Source organism: Rattus norvegicus, chromosome 8 (genome assembly GCF_021556685.1).
Source record: "Rattus norvegicus strain SHRSP/BbbUtx chromosome 8, alternate assembly SHRSP_T2T, whole genome shotgun sequence".
Lineage (NCBI taxonomy): Eukaryota > Metazoa > Chordata > Mammalia > Rodentia > Muridae > Rattus > Rattus norvegicus.
This window is the reverse complement of record NC_141541.1, coordinates 75,358,001-75,378,874: the sequence shown is the minus strand read 5'-3', so window position 1 is coordinate 75,378,874 and position 20,874 is coordinate 75,358,001. Positions and strand designations below refer to the sequence as shown.

The following is a 20,874-nucleotide window of genomic DNA, read 5'->3' as shown; positions in this document are numbered from 1 at the left end:
AAGAGCTCTCCTATTGTCATGGTATAGATGTTTCAGTCCAGGCATCGTAGAGAACATAGACCCCACAGCTCCTTGGGAGACTCAGAGAGGCTTCTCCGGGGTGGTACAAATCCTGTTAGCACAGGCTCTGTAGTAAAGGAGTCCCTGGTATTGTCCACATGAACAACCTGATAAAAGCCAAAATGGCTGTAGGTTCCAGTTGGTTCCTTTGTTTTTTATGTTTTTTTTTTATTTATTTGTTTGTTTTTGGTTTTGGTTTGGTTTGGGGTTTTTTGTTTGTTTGTTTGTTTTCTTTTCTGCATTTCCTCATGGCTGCTTGAAACTGCCCAATGGAGTTGGGCTGCCTCGGAGGAGCTTCTCTGTTTAATATCTGATGGTAGATTTGACCTTCCAGGCATCTCGCTGGCTCCTGCCTTCAGCAGTGCGGATCTCTGCATGGTGCAGGCCTTGGGTTTATTTGTGGTGCTCTCTCGGCAGCACCTTCCTTTCAGTCTAAAATGCCTCCTCATGTCTTGTCATCCTGCTATTTTTAAGACTGCGGATTTTATATTTCTCTCATTCCAAGAATTGGCCTGGGTGCTTTGTAATTATCTAGACTCCACCTGGGAAGAGCTAACCATTCTGGTCTCAGTAAGAGGGGCCATGGTTTCTCTGCTGGTGTGCCAAGTGGGAGCTGCCTGTCTTTACCCTAGGGAAGGAGTAGCATCCCATTTGCAGACAAGAATCCCTAGGGCCGATGCATATAATTTCTATAACCACCCCCTACACGGAGTGTGCCAAACCCATAGCGTGTCTGCTGTGCTTGCCCCGCTGCAGGTGGCCCGTAAGCTGGTCATCATCGAGAGCGATCTGGAGCGTGCGGAGGAGAGGGCTGAGCTCTCGGAAGGGTAAGCGGGCCCGTTGTCACCGTGTGTGGGGGGCGCTGCAGAGCAGCTGACTAAACGGCATGACCTTCTGGCAGCTGCACATTGACCTACCTCAGCTCCAGGCTCCTTGGGCGCTCGGTGTGATGTGGATGCGCCTTGAGTGTGGAACGCAGAGGAACCACGTGGGGTGTCTGTGAATGCGTGTGGCACTTGCATGACTTACCTGCACTGATTTTGTGAATGGCCTTGTGCATTTCCTGTGTCCACTAACAGCCAAGTTCGACAGCTGGAAGAACAGTTAAGAATAATGGATCAGACCTTGAAAGCATTAATGGCTGCAGAGGATAAGGTACTGATGGCTCACGTGTAGTCTCTAGGTTTAACCGCATCCCAGACAGCTTCGAGCTTCCAATGCCTACTGGTCGGTTTGGTGTAATGACTGTACCTTCACTACACCGTCTGCTACTTACATCTCGCTTCCAGTGCTTTCTCTTGGTCCTTTATGCTCTTCGTTTTCCCCTTCGTAAATACTCCGAGGGGTGGCCAGTAAGAAGCCAAATTATCACACCTAGGAGATTCTGGATCTCTGCCCCTCCACTAATGGAAGGCAGAGCCCAAGGCGAGCAAGCGCTTCCCTCCTGGTGGCTTGGCTCCTTTAAGGCGGCCCTCCGGCTCTAGGACTCCGTTTTCACTTTTCCCATCCCTCTCCTTTTTTTCTCTTCTCGTCCCTTGGGCTTCTCCCACCCTTTCTGCTTCTGATCGAAAACATTAGCAAATGTGCCGAGCTTGAAGAAGAGTTGAAAACGGTGACGAACAACTTGAAGTCACTGGAGGCTCAGGCTGAGAAGGTAGGCCAGGAGCATGGAGTGGGGAAGACATCTTTTTAAAAGCTGCTCAAAAGAGGCCCTGGTGGTGACAGTAACCGCGCAGGAGGCATTTTTAGCAAGGGACAACATTTCGAGACGATTTTCTAATGGTTATTGGCTAGTAGGATTTGTTTTTTGTTTTGTTTTAAGTGTTAGCAGAGAGACTGTACCTTATGTTGGGTAAATCACCAATTTAATTTAAACAAAGTGCCAAGTGGATAAGTTATCTCCTTATCCCATGTAAAGCAATAGGCAAGAAAGCAGAGAATGTATTGTAGTGTGTCATGTGATACCCGGGGTTCTGTTACCTGCTAGGAGATCCCAACATCTGCTGGTTGGGCTGGCACGGTCCTCGGGTGTGAAGGCGTGAGTGTGAGAGCTGCAGCCTGACATCTGGACTGCTTTTCTAATTACAGTACTCTCAGAAAGAAGACAAGTATGAAGAGGAGATCAAGGTTCTCTCTGACAAGCTGAAGGAGGTAACGTGTGAGACAGAGACTGGGGGAAACTGGCTGGACTGTGACTAAGGGTCAAAGCTTGTCATTTGGAGGTGCGTGGTCCAAGATGTATTCTCAGCGTTCGTGGAGATAGCTAGCTGCTGTCATTCACAGTAGGGACTGAACCTGACATTTCCCGGGACGCATACACTTGAGTTTTGTCCTGGTTTTCCTTATATCTGTAGCTACTGGATGGGATCCCCCTGACCTTGACTCAAATGAATTAAATCATTACAGGCTGAGACCCGGGCTGAGTTTGCAGAGAGATCAGTAACCAAATTGGAGAAAAGCATTGATGACTTAGAAGGTAAGATCTTTAATATTTTAAATTCAGTCCTATGGTTGACTATAACTCTCTTGATAAAGCAGTCGTCCAATCCGAGGGCTTCCACCGGGACACGCCTGTCTGTTGTCACACTTCCTGTCTGACTTTCCTCTGGGGTTCTCACCTGTTAGGATGAAACTCTTGAACCCGAGTCCTCAGTTCTTGGGGCGACTTAGCTGCCAGACAGCTTCCGTCTAATTTCTTGCAATTCAGAAGTGGGTCTGGGCTGCTTTTCACTGAGCGAAGTAATTATAGAAGAATGTGACTCTGGTTTTCTGTATCTCTGGCAATATCTCCTAATTGTCAGAACAGTGGAGATTTGTTTTAGACACAGCCCATCTTCCAAGTGTGACCCCTGAAGAAGGGCTTGATTTCAGTCATTCATTGGCAAAATATTCTATATTTTGAAAGGTTGGAGGGTAGGAATTAGTAAGGCATTGAGTGTCAAGAATACACTTTAGCATTTCTCAAAAAAAAAAAAAAACAAAACAAAACAAAACCATAAAACAACAACAAAAGACCCACACACACCATACGTCACAGGAAGAAGGGGTTGGAGGAAAATAAATAACAAAAAGCAAGATGTGTGAGAGGAGAGAGAGCGGGCGTCGTGTCCGTGCAAGCTTACAGTGAGTAGCAGACACAAACCCAGCACCATTACAAAAGCTAAACTTCAGACAAGCCGCAGTAAAGCCCCAAACTGTGGCTGCCTTTGCTTTTCAAGCCTCTGATACTAGCAACAGTTGGCTTGAAAGGGAGGAGCATGGGAATAGTTTAAGTGCCACGAGGAAATCAATATCCCCTGGTCTGGCTTGGGCAGGAAGTGAGTGGCTTGAAGGTAGCATCGTAGCAAACTAAACTTGCTGCCTTTGGCTGTTTCTCCCCATAGCTTACAGCCACTGGTGGCTGACTGCTCCGGTGTAATTAATTGACAGCTTTGTAAAAAGAAAGCTGCTCCACTGCCCATCAGGAGACAGTCTTCCGTGGGGGTCTTGGATTTAACGGATTGCCTACCCTTGGTGTTGTGTTTTTCATATTGAGTCCTTCTTATTTTATTTTCTAATGGGTTTTTTGTTCTCTTTGTTTTTGTTTCATTTCCTTTAAAAAAAAAAACAAAAAACAAAAAACAAAACCGCACGCCTCCTGCATTGGCCACCCGCTGCGGCACCAACCCCTTCATGCATTGCCCTTTCCTTCCTGCCGTGTCGGGATGGCGCCTACGCCGCCCTTGCTCACCCTCCATCTCTTGATCATTCTCCATGTCCTTGCACCTCTGCCTTCCACTTCCTGCTCGTAGACGAGCTGTATGCTCAGAAACTGAAGTACAAGGCCATCAGCGAGGAGCTGGACCACGCTCTCAACGATATGACTTCCATGTAAATGTTCATGCACCCTGCCTGCTTGCACCCTCACCCTCATGCTTGTTTGATGACCTCACCGTGGCTCCCCCCTCCGTCTGTGGTCTCCATGTCTGCACCTTTTGTTGGCTTTCTTGCATAACCTAGGATAGGTTATCTTTTCCACGTTGCACTAACAAGGGCCACGCGCATTCGGTCCGTGAAACCACCTCGGCATCCTTTTATCTCATAGAGGCAAATCTAGCTTGTTTCTGCCGAGAGATGACCTGGACTCCGAATGGGCTCTGAGTATCTCCTTTTAAAACCTTAAACCAGACTCAAGTAAAGTTAGGAAGCCATGAGGCAGTGGTGCAGGAAGTTAGGAAGAAATACCGGGTTGTTGGTTCCTGGGACTCTGTGAGGTACCATATGGCCGTTTTCAGTTAAAACTGCAAGTTTAAAGTCTCAGATTATTAAGGATCTGAAGAAAAGGAACTGGGCATGACCCAGGAAACTCCTCTCCTTCCCTCGTTATGAATTCCAGAGCAGGGCTGGGCGAGGGAGCACATTCCTTTTGTCCCACTGTGTGGAAAGCAGAGGCAGGTTTATCTCTGAGTTTGCGGCCAGACTGGTTTCTAGCAAGTTACAGACCAGCCAGGTCTTGGTAAGACCCTGTCTTTAAAAGAGAAAGAAAAGAATTGAATTCCAGAGTAAAAATTAATGGTCTCCTGAGGAATCAAGTCTTCTATTTGATATGTTTATATCGAATGAAAATAAAATAACCCTCGGCAGGTGCTTGCCGCAGCCTATGTCGGAGAAACGAGAAATAAAACATTTATACAATATGAATTTGGAAGCTAGTGGTCCATACTTTACTTTTGCGAGGCAGTAATAGTTGTTTGGGGATCCTCAAACATACCGGGCTAATTTACATATTACTAACTATTAACATATTACATATTACTTGTGCCACTTGGGAATCTAACCCCAGGAGTGTTTCTTCTCCATTCTAATCCTACTGGGTTCCATCAAAGCTGAGAATGGCATTTCTCTAACTGTTTGGAAACATAGTAACTTTGGAGTGCTACATGTGCCTGCTGCCTTGGAGGTTCCGGAACATCCTGTAGAGACCTGGCTGTCACCATAGAAACAAGGGCAGGCCTCTTCTCCACAGTTAATAAAGGAAGAGTAGAATCAGCTTATCTATAGTCACAGTCCTCCGGATCAATCAAATGGCGTACTCCCCAGGGGGAACTCTTTAGAATGACAAAATGCCCCAAAAGGAGGATTTAGCTCGAACTTTGTTTTTATGTTTCTGTCTCTTCCTGAAGGCTGGCCCATGTCAGCCTTGAGTCCAGGCAGTAGTTGCTGAGGAAGGCCTCCCCCAGGTGCAGCTGGCAGTGGGTTTCACATGGCTTCCTACTGGCTTGCATGTCAAACACTGCTATCATCTGTTTGGTTTTCTTCCTTTTTCCCTTTTCCATTGCTCCACTTTTTCTCTTTCACCTTTTATTTCACACAGATAAGTTTCTTTGCTTCTCTCCTCCCAAGACTCCTTCATCAAGCCGGATGTCCCACCTCTCTGAGCTCTGCATCTGTCTGCTCTCCAGCTGACCCAGGTTTCTTTCTAGTGCCCACCCACCCTAGGGCCAGGCACAGACCGTGCTTTCTATTGTACAGAGGTGATCCTCCCAGTGTAAAATAAACACTGTACGCTAGTCCTGTTTGCTATTCCTCTGCTCCTTATTTATTGACATTTTTGTCTCAGCGCTCAATAAAACTACAGTTCTGCTTTGTGCATCTAAGGGTACTTTTTTTTTTTTTTTTTTTACATTATATACCCCCAGGAGTTTTTAATGTAGTAGTTCCGTGTACAACTTTTTAAAATGCTACCCACACCTGTGCCCCTCTGAGTTGTGGTTTCCTGGTGCTGGAGTGAGGCCCAGGTAGCTATGGCTTTAGGAATTGTGACAGTTCTGACATGCATTTTAGGCTCAGAACCTCCACAAGAGTAGATAGTGGGAGTCAAATCCTGGCTTGAACAGAACACTGCCAAACACTGCCAATCGTGTAGTTTGGGACATGGCCCCTCTCTGTCTTACAGAGATGGCTCCACCTAGCTAAGTCATGGAGGTCTGTGAAGCCATCCTGTACTCCAGGCAGTGAGAGCGTACGCACACTGTGAGAATCTGGGATTGTAGCATTGTAAGTCATGGTTCTACCTTTTGTGGCCCAGAGATGAGTTGAAACCTTTTTTTTTTTCTTTACATATATTCATTACACAGACACCTTCATTTTGAACACAAAAATGACATTATAAGCATTCTAAGTATTTGAGTTGTAGTCAGTTCCAGTGTTCTTAAGCACATCCTGTATTGTGCCAATAGTGTGCCTCTGTAAGTCCAGCCCCCACCCTCCACCTTGTTTACGCTCCATTGCAGATGATTTAATGCCACCCACCAAAGAACAATGCTTGATTTCAGTCACAAACAGTACTTCCATAACTTTTATTTCAGAACTAGGACGTTAAGACAATGTGGCCTCTAGCTTCTTGGTTCTTACATCAGCCTAGCTCTGTTCTCCAGTGTTTTAAGCATGAGTGACCCTCATCTGTCTCATGTATGGTGCTCGTTAGTCTAACAGGGCTGCAATTCCACTCTCCTCAAGCAAATCTGAGCAAACTCTGAAAATAGTCATTTACTCTGAAGTCTTCAGGGCAGAGAGATTTAAAAAACAATAACAACAACAACAACAACAAAAAGGGTCTGAATTAAAATATTTTAGTCAGTGGCATGGTAGACTCTAATTTCAGGATCCAGGCAGTGTCTGTCCACCAAAGACTGCAAAGGCTTCTACACTTTTCTGGTTTTTCCTTTCCCTAATGCTCCTCCAGCCTCCTCCTCACCATGATTTAGGAACCTGGTTCTTCTTAAAATTTAGACTAACAGCAATGCTCTTTCCGCCACAGTGGAAGCAAGATGCTTGGAGTTCTGCCAGGCATCTTGGGGTAGAAATTTCTTGGCTCTCCCAGAGAGTTCTCACACTTTCTGTGAGTGTTCACTGTGGGAGAAACGGCAGCATGAGTGGATCATAAAAGCAGATCCCAAGTGTGCAAAGAGCATAGACAACAGGTTGAATTTATCAGGAATCTGTTTAACAGGCTTCTGGTTGAGCAAAGGCCAGCCTGTATCAGCAACTCTTCCAGGAGCCTCAGTTGGCCCAAACCAGCAGCACCGCCAGCTCTGAGACCAGAGACCTCACGACGCTTGGGGTCTGTGCAGAATAATAGGAGGGTGAGCGCTTACAAATGTGTCTGGCCCCTGCCCTCAGGTCACCCCAGTCCACCGTCTCCCCTGCAGCTAGAAGGAACAAGGCCCAAAGGGGGTTGAGATGGGGAACACTGAGGTGTAAGCTGAACTCCCAGTTGGCCTCTGGATTCCCTTGGGCTTCTCCAGTGTTCTTTTCTTTTTTTTTCTTAAAGATTTATTTATTTATTTTGTATTTGAGTACACTGTAGCTATCTTCAGACACACCAGAAGAGGGCATCGGATCTCATTACAGATGGTTGTGAGCCACCATGTGGTTGCTGGGATTTGAACTCAGGACCTCTGGAAGAGCAGTCGGTGTTCTTAACCACTGAGCCATCTCTCCAGCCCCTTCTTTTTTTTTCTTTTCTTTTCTTTTTTTTTTTTTTTTTTCTTTTCGGAGCTGGGGACCAAACCCAGGGCCTTGCACTTGCTAGGCAAGCGCTCTACCACTGAGCTAAATCCCCAACCCCTCCAGTGTTCTTTTCTAATGGCTAAACATTTGGGTTCTGCAAATGGGGCGTCTTGTCAGCTGCTTATGGTGGCAGTTTCCCATCATGATGCTGTGGGTGTAGTAATGGGGTTTCTATTGTGCAACCTCTTAAGTATGTGGGAGACACTGGAAGGTGGCAGGATATGAGAGGAGCTGAGCAGGGCGTAATCTTTGTCCTGTATAAGCTGACCATGTGTGGGAACAGAGGTGAGTGTACTCTGGTAGATATTATGTGTTTTGAGCCAACAGAGAACAGAAAGTTTCACTGGGCATTGCCTAGAGGCGATGAGAGCTGACTGGAGTTTTGAATATTCAGAAAACTTAAAGAAGAGGGAAAAAGCATGGATTGAGTGTAGTTCCTCATAGTACAGAGCAAAATAAGGACTATAGCAGTTTCCCTCGCCTTCTACCACTTATGGGAGGAAGTTGACGGAACCACTCCATTTCCCAGCACTAGTGCCATGGTTGACCAGTAGGCAGTGGGATTGTCAGCTCTCCAAGATCATCAAGTAGACTGTCCAGGACCATAGAGTCACTGTCATTCAAAGCAGTCACATATGCCAGTTTCCCTAGAGTGTGCTAGTCTTTACCTGTCACTGGGTGTCCCCTGGATCATCAGACACAGGCAGAGTCCTGTGGTGGACGGCTTTGCCACCCAAATGGATCCCATGGCAGTACATAAAGTTTGTATCACACTAGGCAAGTATGGAGGTTTGAGAGGGTTTGTGTGGTTTTTTTTAGGGGTTGGGGAGGTTCACAGTCCACAATGTGAAGTCAGAAGATAACTTGTAGAGTTGGTGTTTTCCTTCCACTGTGTAGAACCTGGGGATCAAACTCTTGCATCAGGCTCTGCAACAGGCACCTTTGCCCGCTGAGTCATCTTCCTGGCCCAGTTTTATTTACTCTATGCATGCCGTCAGCGCCCAACATGAATGTCATCCTCTTGAAGCACACAGATAAGCTCTGAATCAGTGTGGAGTGGAGATAAATGCATGTTTGCCGTGGGGTAACACACTATCAAAGTCGGGAGAGAGTTCAGTGTTTGTATGTGCCTTGGTGTAGGGAATGAAGGTCGTGGAGAGGGAGATGGAGAGTTTTCCAAAACCTGTCCATGGAGCAGAAACGGCAGCACCAGCTCAGCAGCTCCTGAGCAGAGAGAACAGGGTTCGGGAAGAGTGTACAGACGTGGGCTAGTCAGGGGCTCGCCTAGAATCTCTGCTGAGCTCCCACAAAGCATGAGTGTCTGGGGCTGCCCTCCAGCCTGGCCTTAGTCCCCAAATCTGTTGTCCTAAACTACACATAAGTGAGTCACTGGGTGGCTTTAATGAGGTGCAGAAGGAGCATTGGTTCTGCACCTCTTCGCCTCTGCTCTACACCAAGGAAAGATTCTGGCCCCTCCTTTATTCTGCCAGACCTCCATGCGCCCTCAAGGGCACAGGGCAGAGGGCCTGGGGTCAGGGTACCTTGCCGCTGTCCTTTGTATTGTGTTCTCAGTCTGTTAACCGTTTCTCACTGACTCTTGCTAACCTCTTCCTTCTGCCTCTTCTTTTCTGCTAACCCTTGCTGACCTGCCCAGATCAACTCTACCATCAACTCGAGCAAAACCGCCGTCTAACTAATGAACTAAAGCTGGCCCTGAATGAGGATTAAAACCCTGGGCCAAGTTCTAGGAACGGAGTCCATGTTCAGAAAATCTATGACTCTCGGGGTTAAAAAATGATAACTTCTAGAGAAATGGGAAGGAAATGCATTGGCTGGAAGGCCAGCCTTGCCTATGTTTTCCTCTGTATATCTTAATTAAATCTTCAATAACCAAGAAGTTTTTATGATACATTATGTATATGGGAAAATATTTATACCAATCAATTCAGCTCTTCCTGCATCAGCAGGCCCTCTTTGAAGTGATTGATAATGAGGACTCCCCCACCACCACCATCCCCCCCAAAAAAGGAAAAAATTTTCTATTTCCTCTAAACAGCTGTGAGTCCTGCTTTAAATATCTCTTCTACATTTGTATTCCTAACATCCTCCTAACATGTATAGTGTTTGAAATGTGATCCAACGTGTACCTATGCTTGGGCAAAATAGCTTTTGAAAACAGGAGCTCGTACCACAAGTCCCTGGTTGAAAGGTATGCTTTGTTAAGTTTAACGGTGTTGGAATCTGATTATCGTGTCATGCTGTTAAGCGGGATACTATAAAAAGACTAAGAGAATGTCCCTAATGAAGTGTGCATGAGATGTGTTCATATAACCATTTGCGAGCCGTAGAAATAAATCTATTTAAAAAGTGGTCAGAACCTTCCTTACGTCATCTTCGTTTTCTGTGAGGTCGTGTTCTGACCCACCTACCCGATCTTTAACTGCCTGTAACTCAGAATCCTGTGCTGGTATTAACGTCTTCTTCGGTCTGTGTAACAATGCTGTACCTGTATTTGGTTTTTGACCCTCCCTTGTTCCCCGTAGCACGCAGTGGGTGAGCCTTCACCAAACACACCCTGCACGTTACGTCAGGGTGGGTTGCAGGTGTAGGTGCACCCGGGGGCCTTGTGTAGATGTGAGTGACTTCCAAAGCATGTGTAGTGCCACTCATCTGTGTGTGACTGGTGTTTGCTTACTAAATGTACAAACCACTACCGAGTGTGAAGCTCAGCCATTCATGACTCAATTTTCTGATCCCATCACAGAGAAAGTGGCACATGCCAAAGAAGAAAACCTTAGTATGCACCAGATGCTGGACCAGACTTTACTGGAGCTAAACAACATGTGAAACCCTCCTTAGCTGCGGCCACATTCTCTCGTTTCCCCCTGTTGTTTTATTTTGTCTTTAAACACATGCTTACCATGAAACCCCTTCAATGCTTTTTTTTTTTATATATATATATACCTTTACCACTGTCACTGCAACATCTGCAGAGAGCCAGCTAGGGCAGGGGGTGGGGAAAGACACACAGAAAGTCAGGGTACTTGTTATTTAAATGTGCCATTTCCCAGGTTGACATTGCCACACTTCACAGAGTTTAGGCATGCAGTTTGCTTAGCCAGTGTAGGAAGCCTCACGAAAACAAAAGGATTAACAGCCTAAGTGCCAATGGTGGGGTCATCAGGAAGACTGATGTTGGAGACAATCAGGTGCAGATTGGTGCTAATTTAAACAAAAGAACCCCTGGTGTCTTTTGTTCAGTCTAATACAATTTAGACTTCTGTCCAACACTAATTTATTTTTGTCTTGAGTAGCACTGCGAGAGGATATGGGTTCCATGTGCCCGTGTTCCTCACAGCCAAGGGTTTGAAAGCCACGCTGGTCTTGTAAGATTCCCATTCCTTCCCAGCTGACATGCTTGTGGTCCCTTCCAACTCAGTGGGGAGAGGGCTCAGTGCTGTTCGCCCCCCCCCCCAATTCTCCATGTCAGGGTAAGAGATCTAGGCACTACATATGTAATTGGTAAAGAAAAGGCATTTTCTCGAGAGTTATAACTATGTAAACATTGTATAATGATATGAAATAAAATGCACATTGTAGGACATTTTCTAAATCTGGTGGTCCTGTCGTTTGTCTGGTTTTGTTGTTGTTGTTGTTGTCTTGCTTTGTGAACTCAGCGCGATGGACCTGCCTGCCTCCTTGAGAGGTTGCTTACGCAGAGGCTGGGTCCCCTGGTTAGCCTCTCAGCAGTGATTTAAGTCAGAAAGCCCTTTCCAAACGTTGTTTTCCATGGTCAGTCCGTGGCGGAGTTCCGTGGAGTAAGAGACCTTTTATGGTGATCTGTAAAGTGCTCTGTGGACTTTTCCCTCAAGTCTTAGCTAAGTCTTTAAAGATTTATTTATTTTATGTATGTGAGTACACTGTCGCCTTCTTCAGACACACCAGATGAGGTCATCGGATATCATTGCAGATGGTTGTGAGCCACCATGTGGTTGCTGGGATTTGAACTCAGGACCTAGGGAAGAGCAGTCAGTGCTCCTAACCACTGAGCCATCTCTCCAGCCCCAAGTCTTAGCTAAGTCTTGATGCATCCACACTTCCATCCAGCGAGTGGGGGACCTGGGGTACCAAGCCACTTAGCTTTTGTGGAGCTTCATGATATTTCTGATTTTAAATTCAACGAGTTCTCTCCACTTCTGTACGTCTTCATTTTCTCAGAGAGAGAAACTGAAAATATCTTTTCCCTAGCTCTTGAAGACACTAAGCAAACAGAACATAAACAGAATTGGGTTGGCTTTGGTTGCACTACAGTGAGATTTAAAGGGACTGGGAGAATGGGCATTTATCATCACTCAAAGCAAACGCAGTAGAGTGTAAATAAGTGAGAACTCACTTACGTACACAGATAACGTTTTGGTTCACAAGCATTAGCTGTTCTGGTTTTAGGGTAAAGAATCCAAACAGCCTGGAGACCTGGCTATCTCAGCTATATAGAAAGCTAGGCCAGTAAGTCCTATGAAGTCTCAACCTTCCCCTACTGCACCACTCCCAGCTCTCTCTGCCTCATTGTAGTCATGAAAGTCTTCTCTCCCTTCAGATCTGGCTTCAAGCCAGGACTCACCACAGAGATGAAATGAGTTCCCAGTACTGCTCTAGTCTACACACCTCAACACATTCTGTACCTTTGTGAAGCTAGGAGAACCCTCACGCTGACCTGCGTAAAGTCCCCCAGATACCATCTTGACGTGCTGTAGGCTATGTTGAGCTTACAAGTCAGCCTGTATGCATATGGCTCTACAGCTCACAAGTGATGGCCAAGACCTCAGACTTTGGCCTGGAGACACTAAGTTCAATTTGGATTCTTACGTCGTTGCAAACATGTGCCGGGCAACAGAAAATTGGAAACGTTGCAGCAGCAGATCATGCAAATTCAGTCATTTCTACGTCTTTCCAATGAGATACACAGGAGAATAGCCATGTCTCCCCCATGGCACATGCCTTGAGTCTGACCCAGTGTGATAGCCTCTGGGCAGGCCACCCTGTGAGGTCAAGGTAAAGAGATGAGGAAAGCCAGGCTGGAAGCTGACGGGGACAGTGAAATGTATTCGAGATGCATTACCGTGGACTCCAGTGCTGAGATTGTAGGCGGAAGGCTGTAGTAATTCAGAATTCACTGTGAACTCCTAAGAGAAGGACATGAGTGAGAATGTGTCTCCAAGACAAAGTCACAGGAGAGTTCTAGAGTCTTCAGAGGGAGAGAGAGAGAAAAAAAAAAAAAAACAAAAAAAAAAACTATGTCTATTCTGAACTTAATGGAGCTGGTAGGGAACAGAACAGTTCCTTTTCTGGCTGCTCCTGGAGACTGTTAGAAACAAAACCTGCTGGTGGTGAATGCTGCCGTGTGTCTTCTGGAAGCCTGGTTTTCTGTTTTTCTCCACGAAAATATTTTTTACTTGGAACAAATGTTTGAGTGTGTTAACAGTTCTCTCAGCTTGCCAACACTATATATACAAATACACTTTTCTACAATCATGTCTATAGAGGGGAAAATGTGAATTCTCTAGCTAAAACAAAAAAAAGTGGTAGATTTGGGGAGCCATCCCTTGCAGAATTATTGACAGGTTTGGAAAAAAAAATGAGAGATACCAGGCAACATAAGACGTGCCCCCTTCTGCTAATGTCTGGCATTGAGAGTTTTCAGAGCTACAGTCCTTCAACAGGTGACATAAATTTTGTGTGTCTATGAGTGGAGCGTTTCCTCTTAGGAACACAACTTTGTCAAGTGTCTGACAGATGGGCACTGACCCAAAGGATAAGGCTGGTTCTTGCTGCCTGAGAGCTCACTTTCCATCTGCTGCCAAGCCCAGGAGAACAAAGAGTGAAGTCAGGGCCTTATCGGAGCCTGCCAAGGCTGATCTCTGGACACAGATGCTGAGACAGGGATCTAAAGGCCTCCCCTTTGGCTGGGGACTCCTTCAAGGCCACTTGGGCAGCTTACTTCCGCTCCGCAGATGGGCTGGCTTCTCCTCGTGCTCCTCCGCTCATAGTGAGACCTGGTTAATGTGACCGTTTACACGTCTTCATCCTTTACAGAAGTGGCTTCACCTCTTCCTATGTTGTGAATTTCCTTAAAACTAAGTCCTCAGTGACATAATGAATCAGTGCCACCAACCGACAGTCCCTTGTCTGTTCCTCAGCCCTGCCCCTGAACTGAGCCTTTAAGGAAATGTCAAGGTGACTCTTCTTAAATAGAATTCCTGGGCTCAAGGTGCTCAAGGTACAGTGCTCGAGGTCTGTCCTCAGAACCCACAGTAAAGACTGAGGAGGGAGTAGCAGGAAAGATGCCACTCTGTTCTTCCAGAAGACTCTTGATTCTCGCCATCCACACTACCTATAATTCCAGTTCCATGAGATCCATGCCATCTTGTTGGACTCTGTGGGCCCCAGGCATGTAAGTGGTGTACAGACACACATGCAGACACAACACTCCTACATATTAAAAATAAATAAATACCTGGTCGTAGTGGTGAAGACTGGCAGATCCCTGGCTGACCAGCCAGCCTAACCTACTTGGCAAGCACCAGGCCGATAAAAACAAATTGGACAGTAGCTAAGGAATGAGAGCTGACATTGGCTCCTGGCCTCCACACATACCCTGCCCTTATCATATATGTACCCACACGTGTGTGCATGAGCAGGCACCCGAGTGCACGCAGACACACACACACACACACACACACACACACACACACACACACACACACACACAAAATAGAAATCACTAGTGCTGCTACCATGGCGGCTAACACCACACATAAAAGAAAACTTGTTTCTTGGTGAGACAAATAGCCCAGCAGGAGAACATGGGGAGTGGTGGATTCTATGACATACATTCAGATTTTATTTTTAAGCAAAGGACTAGCCTTTGAAGACAGGATTCTGGGTCTCTGTTCTCCGCATGTGGACCAGCAGCTGCTCAGTGCAGAGTTCTGAACGTTGCTTGGTTGTCAAGGTGTCGGGTATGGAAATTGGGAGCCTCAGTTGAGGAATTACCTCCAGCAGACTGGTCTGTGGGGCATTTCCTGGTAACAGAAGGGCCCGACCCACTGTGGGTGTTGCCCCTCCAGGCAGGTGGGTCCCCGTACAAGAGGAGCAGAATGGTGAGCCTTTGGACTCTGCTTCCATTTCCACCTCCAGGTTTGGGCCTCGAGGTCCTGCCTTGGCTTCCCTCAGAGATGGACTGTGACTGGGAAGTGCAAGCTGAAGTAAACCGGAGAGGACCGAGTTGCTTTTGGTTAGTGTTTATCACAGCAGCAGAAAACCCAGCGAGGACCCCGGAGACTCAGCAGTGGGGATCCACAGGAGCAGCTCAACCCTTGCGTGTTCAACAGGAGTCGTAAGGCAAGACAGATGTGGAATTGTGGAACACACTGGATCCAGAAGAGAGCTGATGACAGGTAACCGCCCCCTGCCCCCGCTCCTTTTTGGCAGAGGGGCATTCCATGGTGATAGCTTCTAATTTATTTTCAACTCGGTTGTGATTAGAAATTCTAACTTCCCGGCAGAACTCACGTTTGGAGCCTGAGGTCAAGCATTAAAGTCCCAGCAGAATAATAGCATCCCTCCACCTTCCAGTGAGCCTCGCTTTGATGGGCTGACCACAGTCTGCACCAGCTCCATCCCATTGACTTCCTCTATAAAAACTACAGTTCACAGTAAAACAATCCCCCAACAGTGACTAAGGAGACCATTATCTAAAGTATGACCAGCATTTGGGCTTAAAAGAATTATCTCAGTCTGTCGCTAGAAATCCAGTGCAGTGACCTTCATAGAGGTTGAAATCAGTGCCCAAGAGGCAGGAGTTTTATTCTGAGGAGCATGCTGGCCTCACTGGTAACTTAGAGGGTATGTATTCTGGGAACCTAGAGTCGGCCAAACTAACTGATGTCTGGTGTGGTCACCATGAACCTCACCATTGTCTTCTTTTCCTGAAAGTTCTACAGACACATCTTTCCAGAACACTCCACCGCTGTCAGCCTAGTCCCTCCACCTGAAACCCAAAAGGAGCAAGGAATAGTCTAACCAGAAACAAGAAGGCAATGAGCATAAAGAAGCCACAGAGGAGATGCTCAGTTGATAAAGGGTTTGCCCCAAGCTTGAGGACCTGAATTTGGCTCCTCAGTGCCCAGGTGAAAGATAGGGTACAGTGGCGTTTGCCTGTAATCCACTGGGAAGGTGGAGACAGAAGGATCCTTTGAGCTTGCTGGCCACCCACTCTAGCCAATGAGCTCGAGGTTCGATGGGAGAGCCTATCTCAGAAAAGTAAAGGTGGGGCTGGGGAGATGGCTCAGAGGTTAAGAGCTCTTCCAGAGAATCTTTCCAGCCCCAACATGGCACTGTGCCTGTGCCCTCGCAACTGTCTGTAACTCCAGGGGATCTGACACCCTCACAAAGACATACACGCCAGCAAAACACCAATGAACATAAAAGATAAAAAGGAACCATCAAAAACGTTAAAAGATCCATACTTAGAGAGAAAGCATCCGTGTGTGCTCACACATACACACACATTTCTTCGTTTCTCTGACCTGTTCTGCTCACTTAGGCACAGAAAGGGTTCCAATGCTGTCTGCTGTAGGAGACGATAGATTGCTATTAAGCTGCATAATTTGGCCTAAATGCTAAAAATCAAGTTCTATTCCCATTTGAGACTGGGGTGCATCATATTAGGGACTTAGGTTGTAACCTACAAGATGATGGAAAAAAAATAGGTTGTGTGGTGGTGGTGCACATCTTTAATCCCAACAGTTGGGAGGCAGAGGCAGGCAGATCTCTGAGTTCAAAGCCATACTGGTCTACAGAGCGAGTTCCAGGACAGCCAGAGCTACACAGAGAAACCCTGTCTCTCAAGTCCGTGCTCCACCAAAAAAAAATAATTTTTAAAAAAAGGACTTGTTGGGGTTGGGGATTTAGCTCAGTGGTAGAGCGCTTGCCTAGCAAACGCAAGCCCCTGGGTTCGGTCCCCAGCTCCGAAAAAAAGAAAAAGGAAAAGGACTTGTTGCTCTCCAGGAGTCTTAAGTAATGTAGAAGATGCCACTGATAGACACACACACACACACACACACACACACACACACACACACACACACACACACACAGAAAGAGAGAGAGAGAGAGAGAGAGAGAGAGAGAGAGAGAGAGAGAGCTCTGATTACACAGCACTTAAGAGTTAATGATGCAGACATACATCAAAGGCAGGCATTGCCTCTTCCAGGAAGTGCTTATCCACCTAAAAGCAGTTTTAAAAAAAAAGGCTTCCTTCATCCTGATGTATAATTTTCTAAAAGGTTCTCTGGGCAGGTCAGAACTCACCCTTAGCTTCCAAACCTTAGAATTGAGAGTTCTGCTGGCTCATAAATGCATTTTAAGGTTTGCTGTGTCCACTAAGGTTTGGGTTTTTGTTTTGTTTTTTATTCATTATTATGGCTTTTTTTTTTTTTTTTGCCAGACTCATTTAAAAGTTTTCTCTCAACTACATCCCACTGCTTGCTTTGGGGCATTTAACTTTTTCTAGCTTTTGATCTTAGCACACCTTTGTGTTATCCTAAGGGATCTCCTAGTCCTTAAAGAAAAGGGTAGAGCATAAATCAGGACATAAAAGTGGGGTTTGGAGACAGGACTCGGGAGGTAACGGCCTGTGCTGCCAAGCCTGAGGACCTGAGTGTCGTCCCTGGACCCTGTAGTGGAAGAAGGGAACCGACTCCCAAAAGTTGTCTCTGATCTCCATCTGTGCACCTCGACTTCCGCATGCCCCGGGCTCACACACATACACACATGCAAATAAATAAGCCCGTGTAACAAAATTAAAAAGAACATTTACAAAAACTCAAGGCTGGCAGTGTGGATCAGTTTGTAGAGTATTGGGCTAGCATGTGCAAAGCCCTAGATTTAACCTCTAGCATCATATAAACTAGATAGGGTGGCACACTCCTGTGACCATAGCATCTGGAGGCGGAGACCGGAAGATAAGAGTTCAAAGTCATTTTCAACTATATAGGGAGTTTGAGTCCAGTCTAGGACACGTTAAGATCCTAAGATCCTTAGGGACTGTGAGATTAGCTTCCCGTGATACTGGGAAGTTATGAAAGGAATCTTGGAAAGGTAGATGGTTGAGAAAATTGTCCAGGGAAGCCCCCAACGGTCCCTGGCCACTGCCCAGTGCTGTCTCATGGTAAAGAATTCAGCAACCTGCTCTGAGTTTCCTCATCCAAGTTCAGAGCCTCCCTAACAGGTTAGCAGCTTTGGGCGTCTCCTTATAATCCACTTTCCACCCTTCCCTGAGAGATAAGAAATAGGTCAGTATGCGGAAGAGTACGGCATTTCATTCCAGTGCTAGTGTGAATGTGGTGGGGCGGGAGCGGGAGCGTACTCTGACTTATTTCTTTAGTTTTGATTCCTATCCGAGGAAAATAAAACGTTACTGAGGTGCATGGATAATTGATGTTGGGTAGAAAAGAGATCTACCCTTAATTCCAATTTGTATATAGCAATAGATGTGTACTGCATATGTAAAGGTATATGCAAATTTTAGGTAGCAATTTGCCAGTGGGAGTAAGAAGCTGCTTGCTACAGATGCAGGGTTGCCAGGTAAACAAATCAAATGTGCATCCAAGGTCAAAGCCGCCATTTAGTTATATGTTCCCTGGTTTCCCTTCTTTTTCTCTTGTTCATTTCATTTTTATTACAAAGCATTATAATTCAACAGAGGAAAAAAATCTATTCAAGAAGAAAAGTCTGTCTATAACCTCAACCTGTGGGGGGATGGGGGATGGGGGTGATAGCGTCTCACTGTTATAGCCCTGGTTGGCCTGGAACTATGTAGACCACAGATACCTACCTGCCTCTGCCTCCCAGGTGCTGAGATTAAAGGTCTGTCTGTGCCTCTGACTCACCTAAACCAGCCCTTAAACTTGGTATGTAGCCAGAGATGAGTGTGAACTCTTAACTCTCCTACTTCTACCTCTAAGCGCTTGGTTTTTGGGGTTCTGCTCTCAGCCAGGACTGATTTGAGACTGTTTGTAATGTGAATATTATCTGACATGTGGAAAGTAAAAATATACACTCTAAAAAAATAAAAACAAAGCCGGGGACTGGAGAGATGACTCAGTGGTTAAGAGCCCTGACTGCTCTTCCAGAGGTCCTGAGTTTGATTCCCAGCAACCACATGGTGGCTCACAACCACATGGGATCTGTTGCCCTCTTCTGGTGTGTCTGAGGACACCTGCAAAATATATATATTCTTAAAAAAAAATGGGGCTAGACAGATTGGCTCAGTGGTTAAGAGCATTGTTTGCTCTTCCAGAGGTCCCGAGTTCAATTCTCAGCAATCACATGGTGTTCCACAAACATCTGTAATGAATTCTGATGCCCTCTTCTGGTGTGTCTGAAGACAGTGACAGTGTACTCACATACATTAAAATAAATAAACCTTTAAAAACAACAACAGCCTTTGCCACACAACTTGAAGACCCAAATTCAAATTCCCAAAACTCACCTGGGGAAGAAGGATATGGAGCAATTCCAAAACAAGGGAGCTAGCAACACAAGCCATAGGGGAACCTCTACATTGAATGGATATACGGATGTGTACTCACATGCAGGTACAGATGTGCACACACACACACACACACACACACACACAGACACACACACACACACACACACACAGAGAGCACAAAATATGGCATTAAGCAGTTTCTTTGAGTGTATATTGATTCCTGCTCCAGTCTGGATTGAACAGCACAATTTGGGTCTTATGAAAGAAACAAAGCACTTGTTGTGATCTGGTTGAGATGGAGGCCTGTAAGACGTAAGGCTCTGCAGACAGGAGGTGGGATAGAGTTCTTGCCTAGCTTGCCCAAGACCCTGTACTTGGTGCCCAGCACTCAAAAGAAGGAAGGAAGGAAGGAAGGAAGGAAGGAAGGAAGGAAGGAAGGAAGGAAGGAAGGAGGGAAAAAAGAAAGGCTCAAGATTTCTGGGGCCTGCTGGGAACAGGACTTCTAAAAAATTCAGTTATGCCTGGAAGGCTGTGGTGCAAGGCCATTTTTGCTGGCTAAACAGAGACATGGTTTCTGCCAAATTACGAAACAAACTTCTTACAAAGGCCATTGGACACAGACTCCGTGTGGTGCTGTACCTTCCTTGATTTAAACTAATGCAAAGTAAATAAATAAAGGTGGATTTGTGCTCTTTTATTTTTTTCACCAATAAAGAAAGAGACAGGGGTGGGGGGAGCTCGTATCCACCATATATGAACTTTTAATTCGGAACGAAAAAAAGAAATAATTTTATAAAAGTGACCAAAATGTATTAAAAGACCTCTAGCATCCCATGTTCTTTCTATTTCTCTCCTGTTTCCTGTTCCATGCCCCACAAAACAATGAAAAATCGATTTCCAAGCCTTATGTCCACCGAGTCCACCCATTCTATCCTGTGTCTCTTGTCCAAACCCAGAGTTGATAAATGTGATACTGGGCTCAGACGAGGGCCTTATTTTGGGGGAGACCCTTCATTACTGGAGAATAACCAGAGACAAAGGGAGGAAGCAGGAAATGTAAACCTTGCTCCTGCAAAGATAGCACAGACTGTGAACAAAAACCCAGACCTCGAAGTAAGACCAGAATTTGAGCCATCTCTGCCACTTACTGTGTGACCGTCAGTAAGTTATTTCTTTAATTATCGCCCCACCTGCAGAGTGGGGTAGAATAATAATAATTTAATAAATAGTACTTGCACCGTGAAATTCTGGTCATGGTTAAATAAGAGCTCAACTCAAACTCAGCAGTGGACAGCTTTCCAGGCCTGTAACTGACACACAATGGAGTCTTGCATGGCTGTAATCAGCCGTTAGAATCATCCTCCCCAGGCCTCAGAGAAAAGCCTGCTCCTCACCTCTTCCCTACTCACCTGTACAGCTGCCACTGAAGCTCACTCTCCAGGACGCCATCAAGCTGGGTCAGTGCAGTGGCCAGTTCTCTCGGAGGCTAATTCTTATCTTCCCCTGAAATCACAAGGAAACCAGAGCTTCGCTGCCCTTCAGGACTGACGGCCAGCATTAGTGTACAGCACAGACAGCCCCACTGCGAAGGAAGAGGAGTGACCCCCGAGTCTCCAACAAAGCGCCAGCTGCTCTCCAAAGAGCCACCTCCCCTGCCTCACCCACAAGACAGTGCCTAGCTCCAGTGTCTCTCCCAGGGCATGATG

At 46.1% G+C, this 20,874-nt stretch overlaps 1 protein-coding gene and 2 long non-coding RNA genes across 41 annotated transcripts in view; 2 read left to right on the top strand and 1 right to left on the bottom strand.

The window, feature by feature from the left end:
• Tpm1 (tropomyosin 1) overlaps positions 1 to 11,224 on the top strand; it is a 26,770-nt gene extending 15,546 nt beyond the window's left edge. For 5 of the 38 annotated variants that reach the window (XR_015626369.1, XM_087560495.1, XM_087560497.1 and 2 more), the window contains 6 exons: positions 817 to 887; positions 1,140 to 1,215; positions 2,149 to 2,211; positions 2,467 to 2,536; positions 3,852 to 3,930; positions 5,414 to 5,609. Coding sequence is in view for 32 of the 38 variants with exons in the window: in XM_087560495.1 (XP_087416621.1) it covers positions 817 to 887; positions 1,140 to 1,215; positions 2,149 to 2,211; positions 2,467 to 2,536; positions 3,852 to 3,930; positions 5,414 to 5,417 (363 nt within the window). In the remaining 6 variants the exon portion in view is untranslated. 38 annotated transcript variants of the gene reach the window in all.
• Positions 10,534 to 20,874, bottom strand: LOC148004217 (uncharacterized). 2 transcript variants are annotated; one of them, XR_015627805.1, is made up of 3 exons: positions 20,578 to 20,874; positions 12,731 to 12,794; positions 10,534 to 11,871 (listed from the first exon to the last, which is right to left on the bottom strand). It is a non-coding gene; the product is annotated as an uncharacterized LOC148004217 (long non-coding RNA). The 2 variants fall into 2 exon arrangements; XR_015627804.1 differs by lacking the exons at positions 10,534 to 11,871; positions 12,731 to 12,794 and adding an exon at positions 14,490 to 14,871 and having other exon boundaries at positions 20,578 to 20,864.
• On the top strand, positions 14,809 to 19,111 carry LOC148004218 (uncharacterized). The gene is made up of 3 exons (XR_015627803.1): positions 14,809 to 15,068; positions 15,177 to 16,418; positions 18,526 to 19,111. It is a non-coding gene; the product is annotated as an uncharacterized LOC148004218 (long non-coding RNA).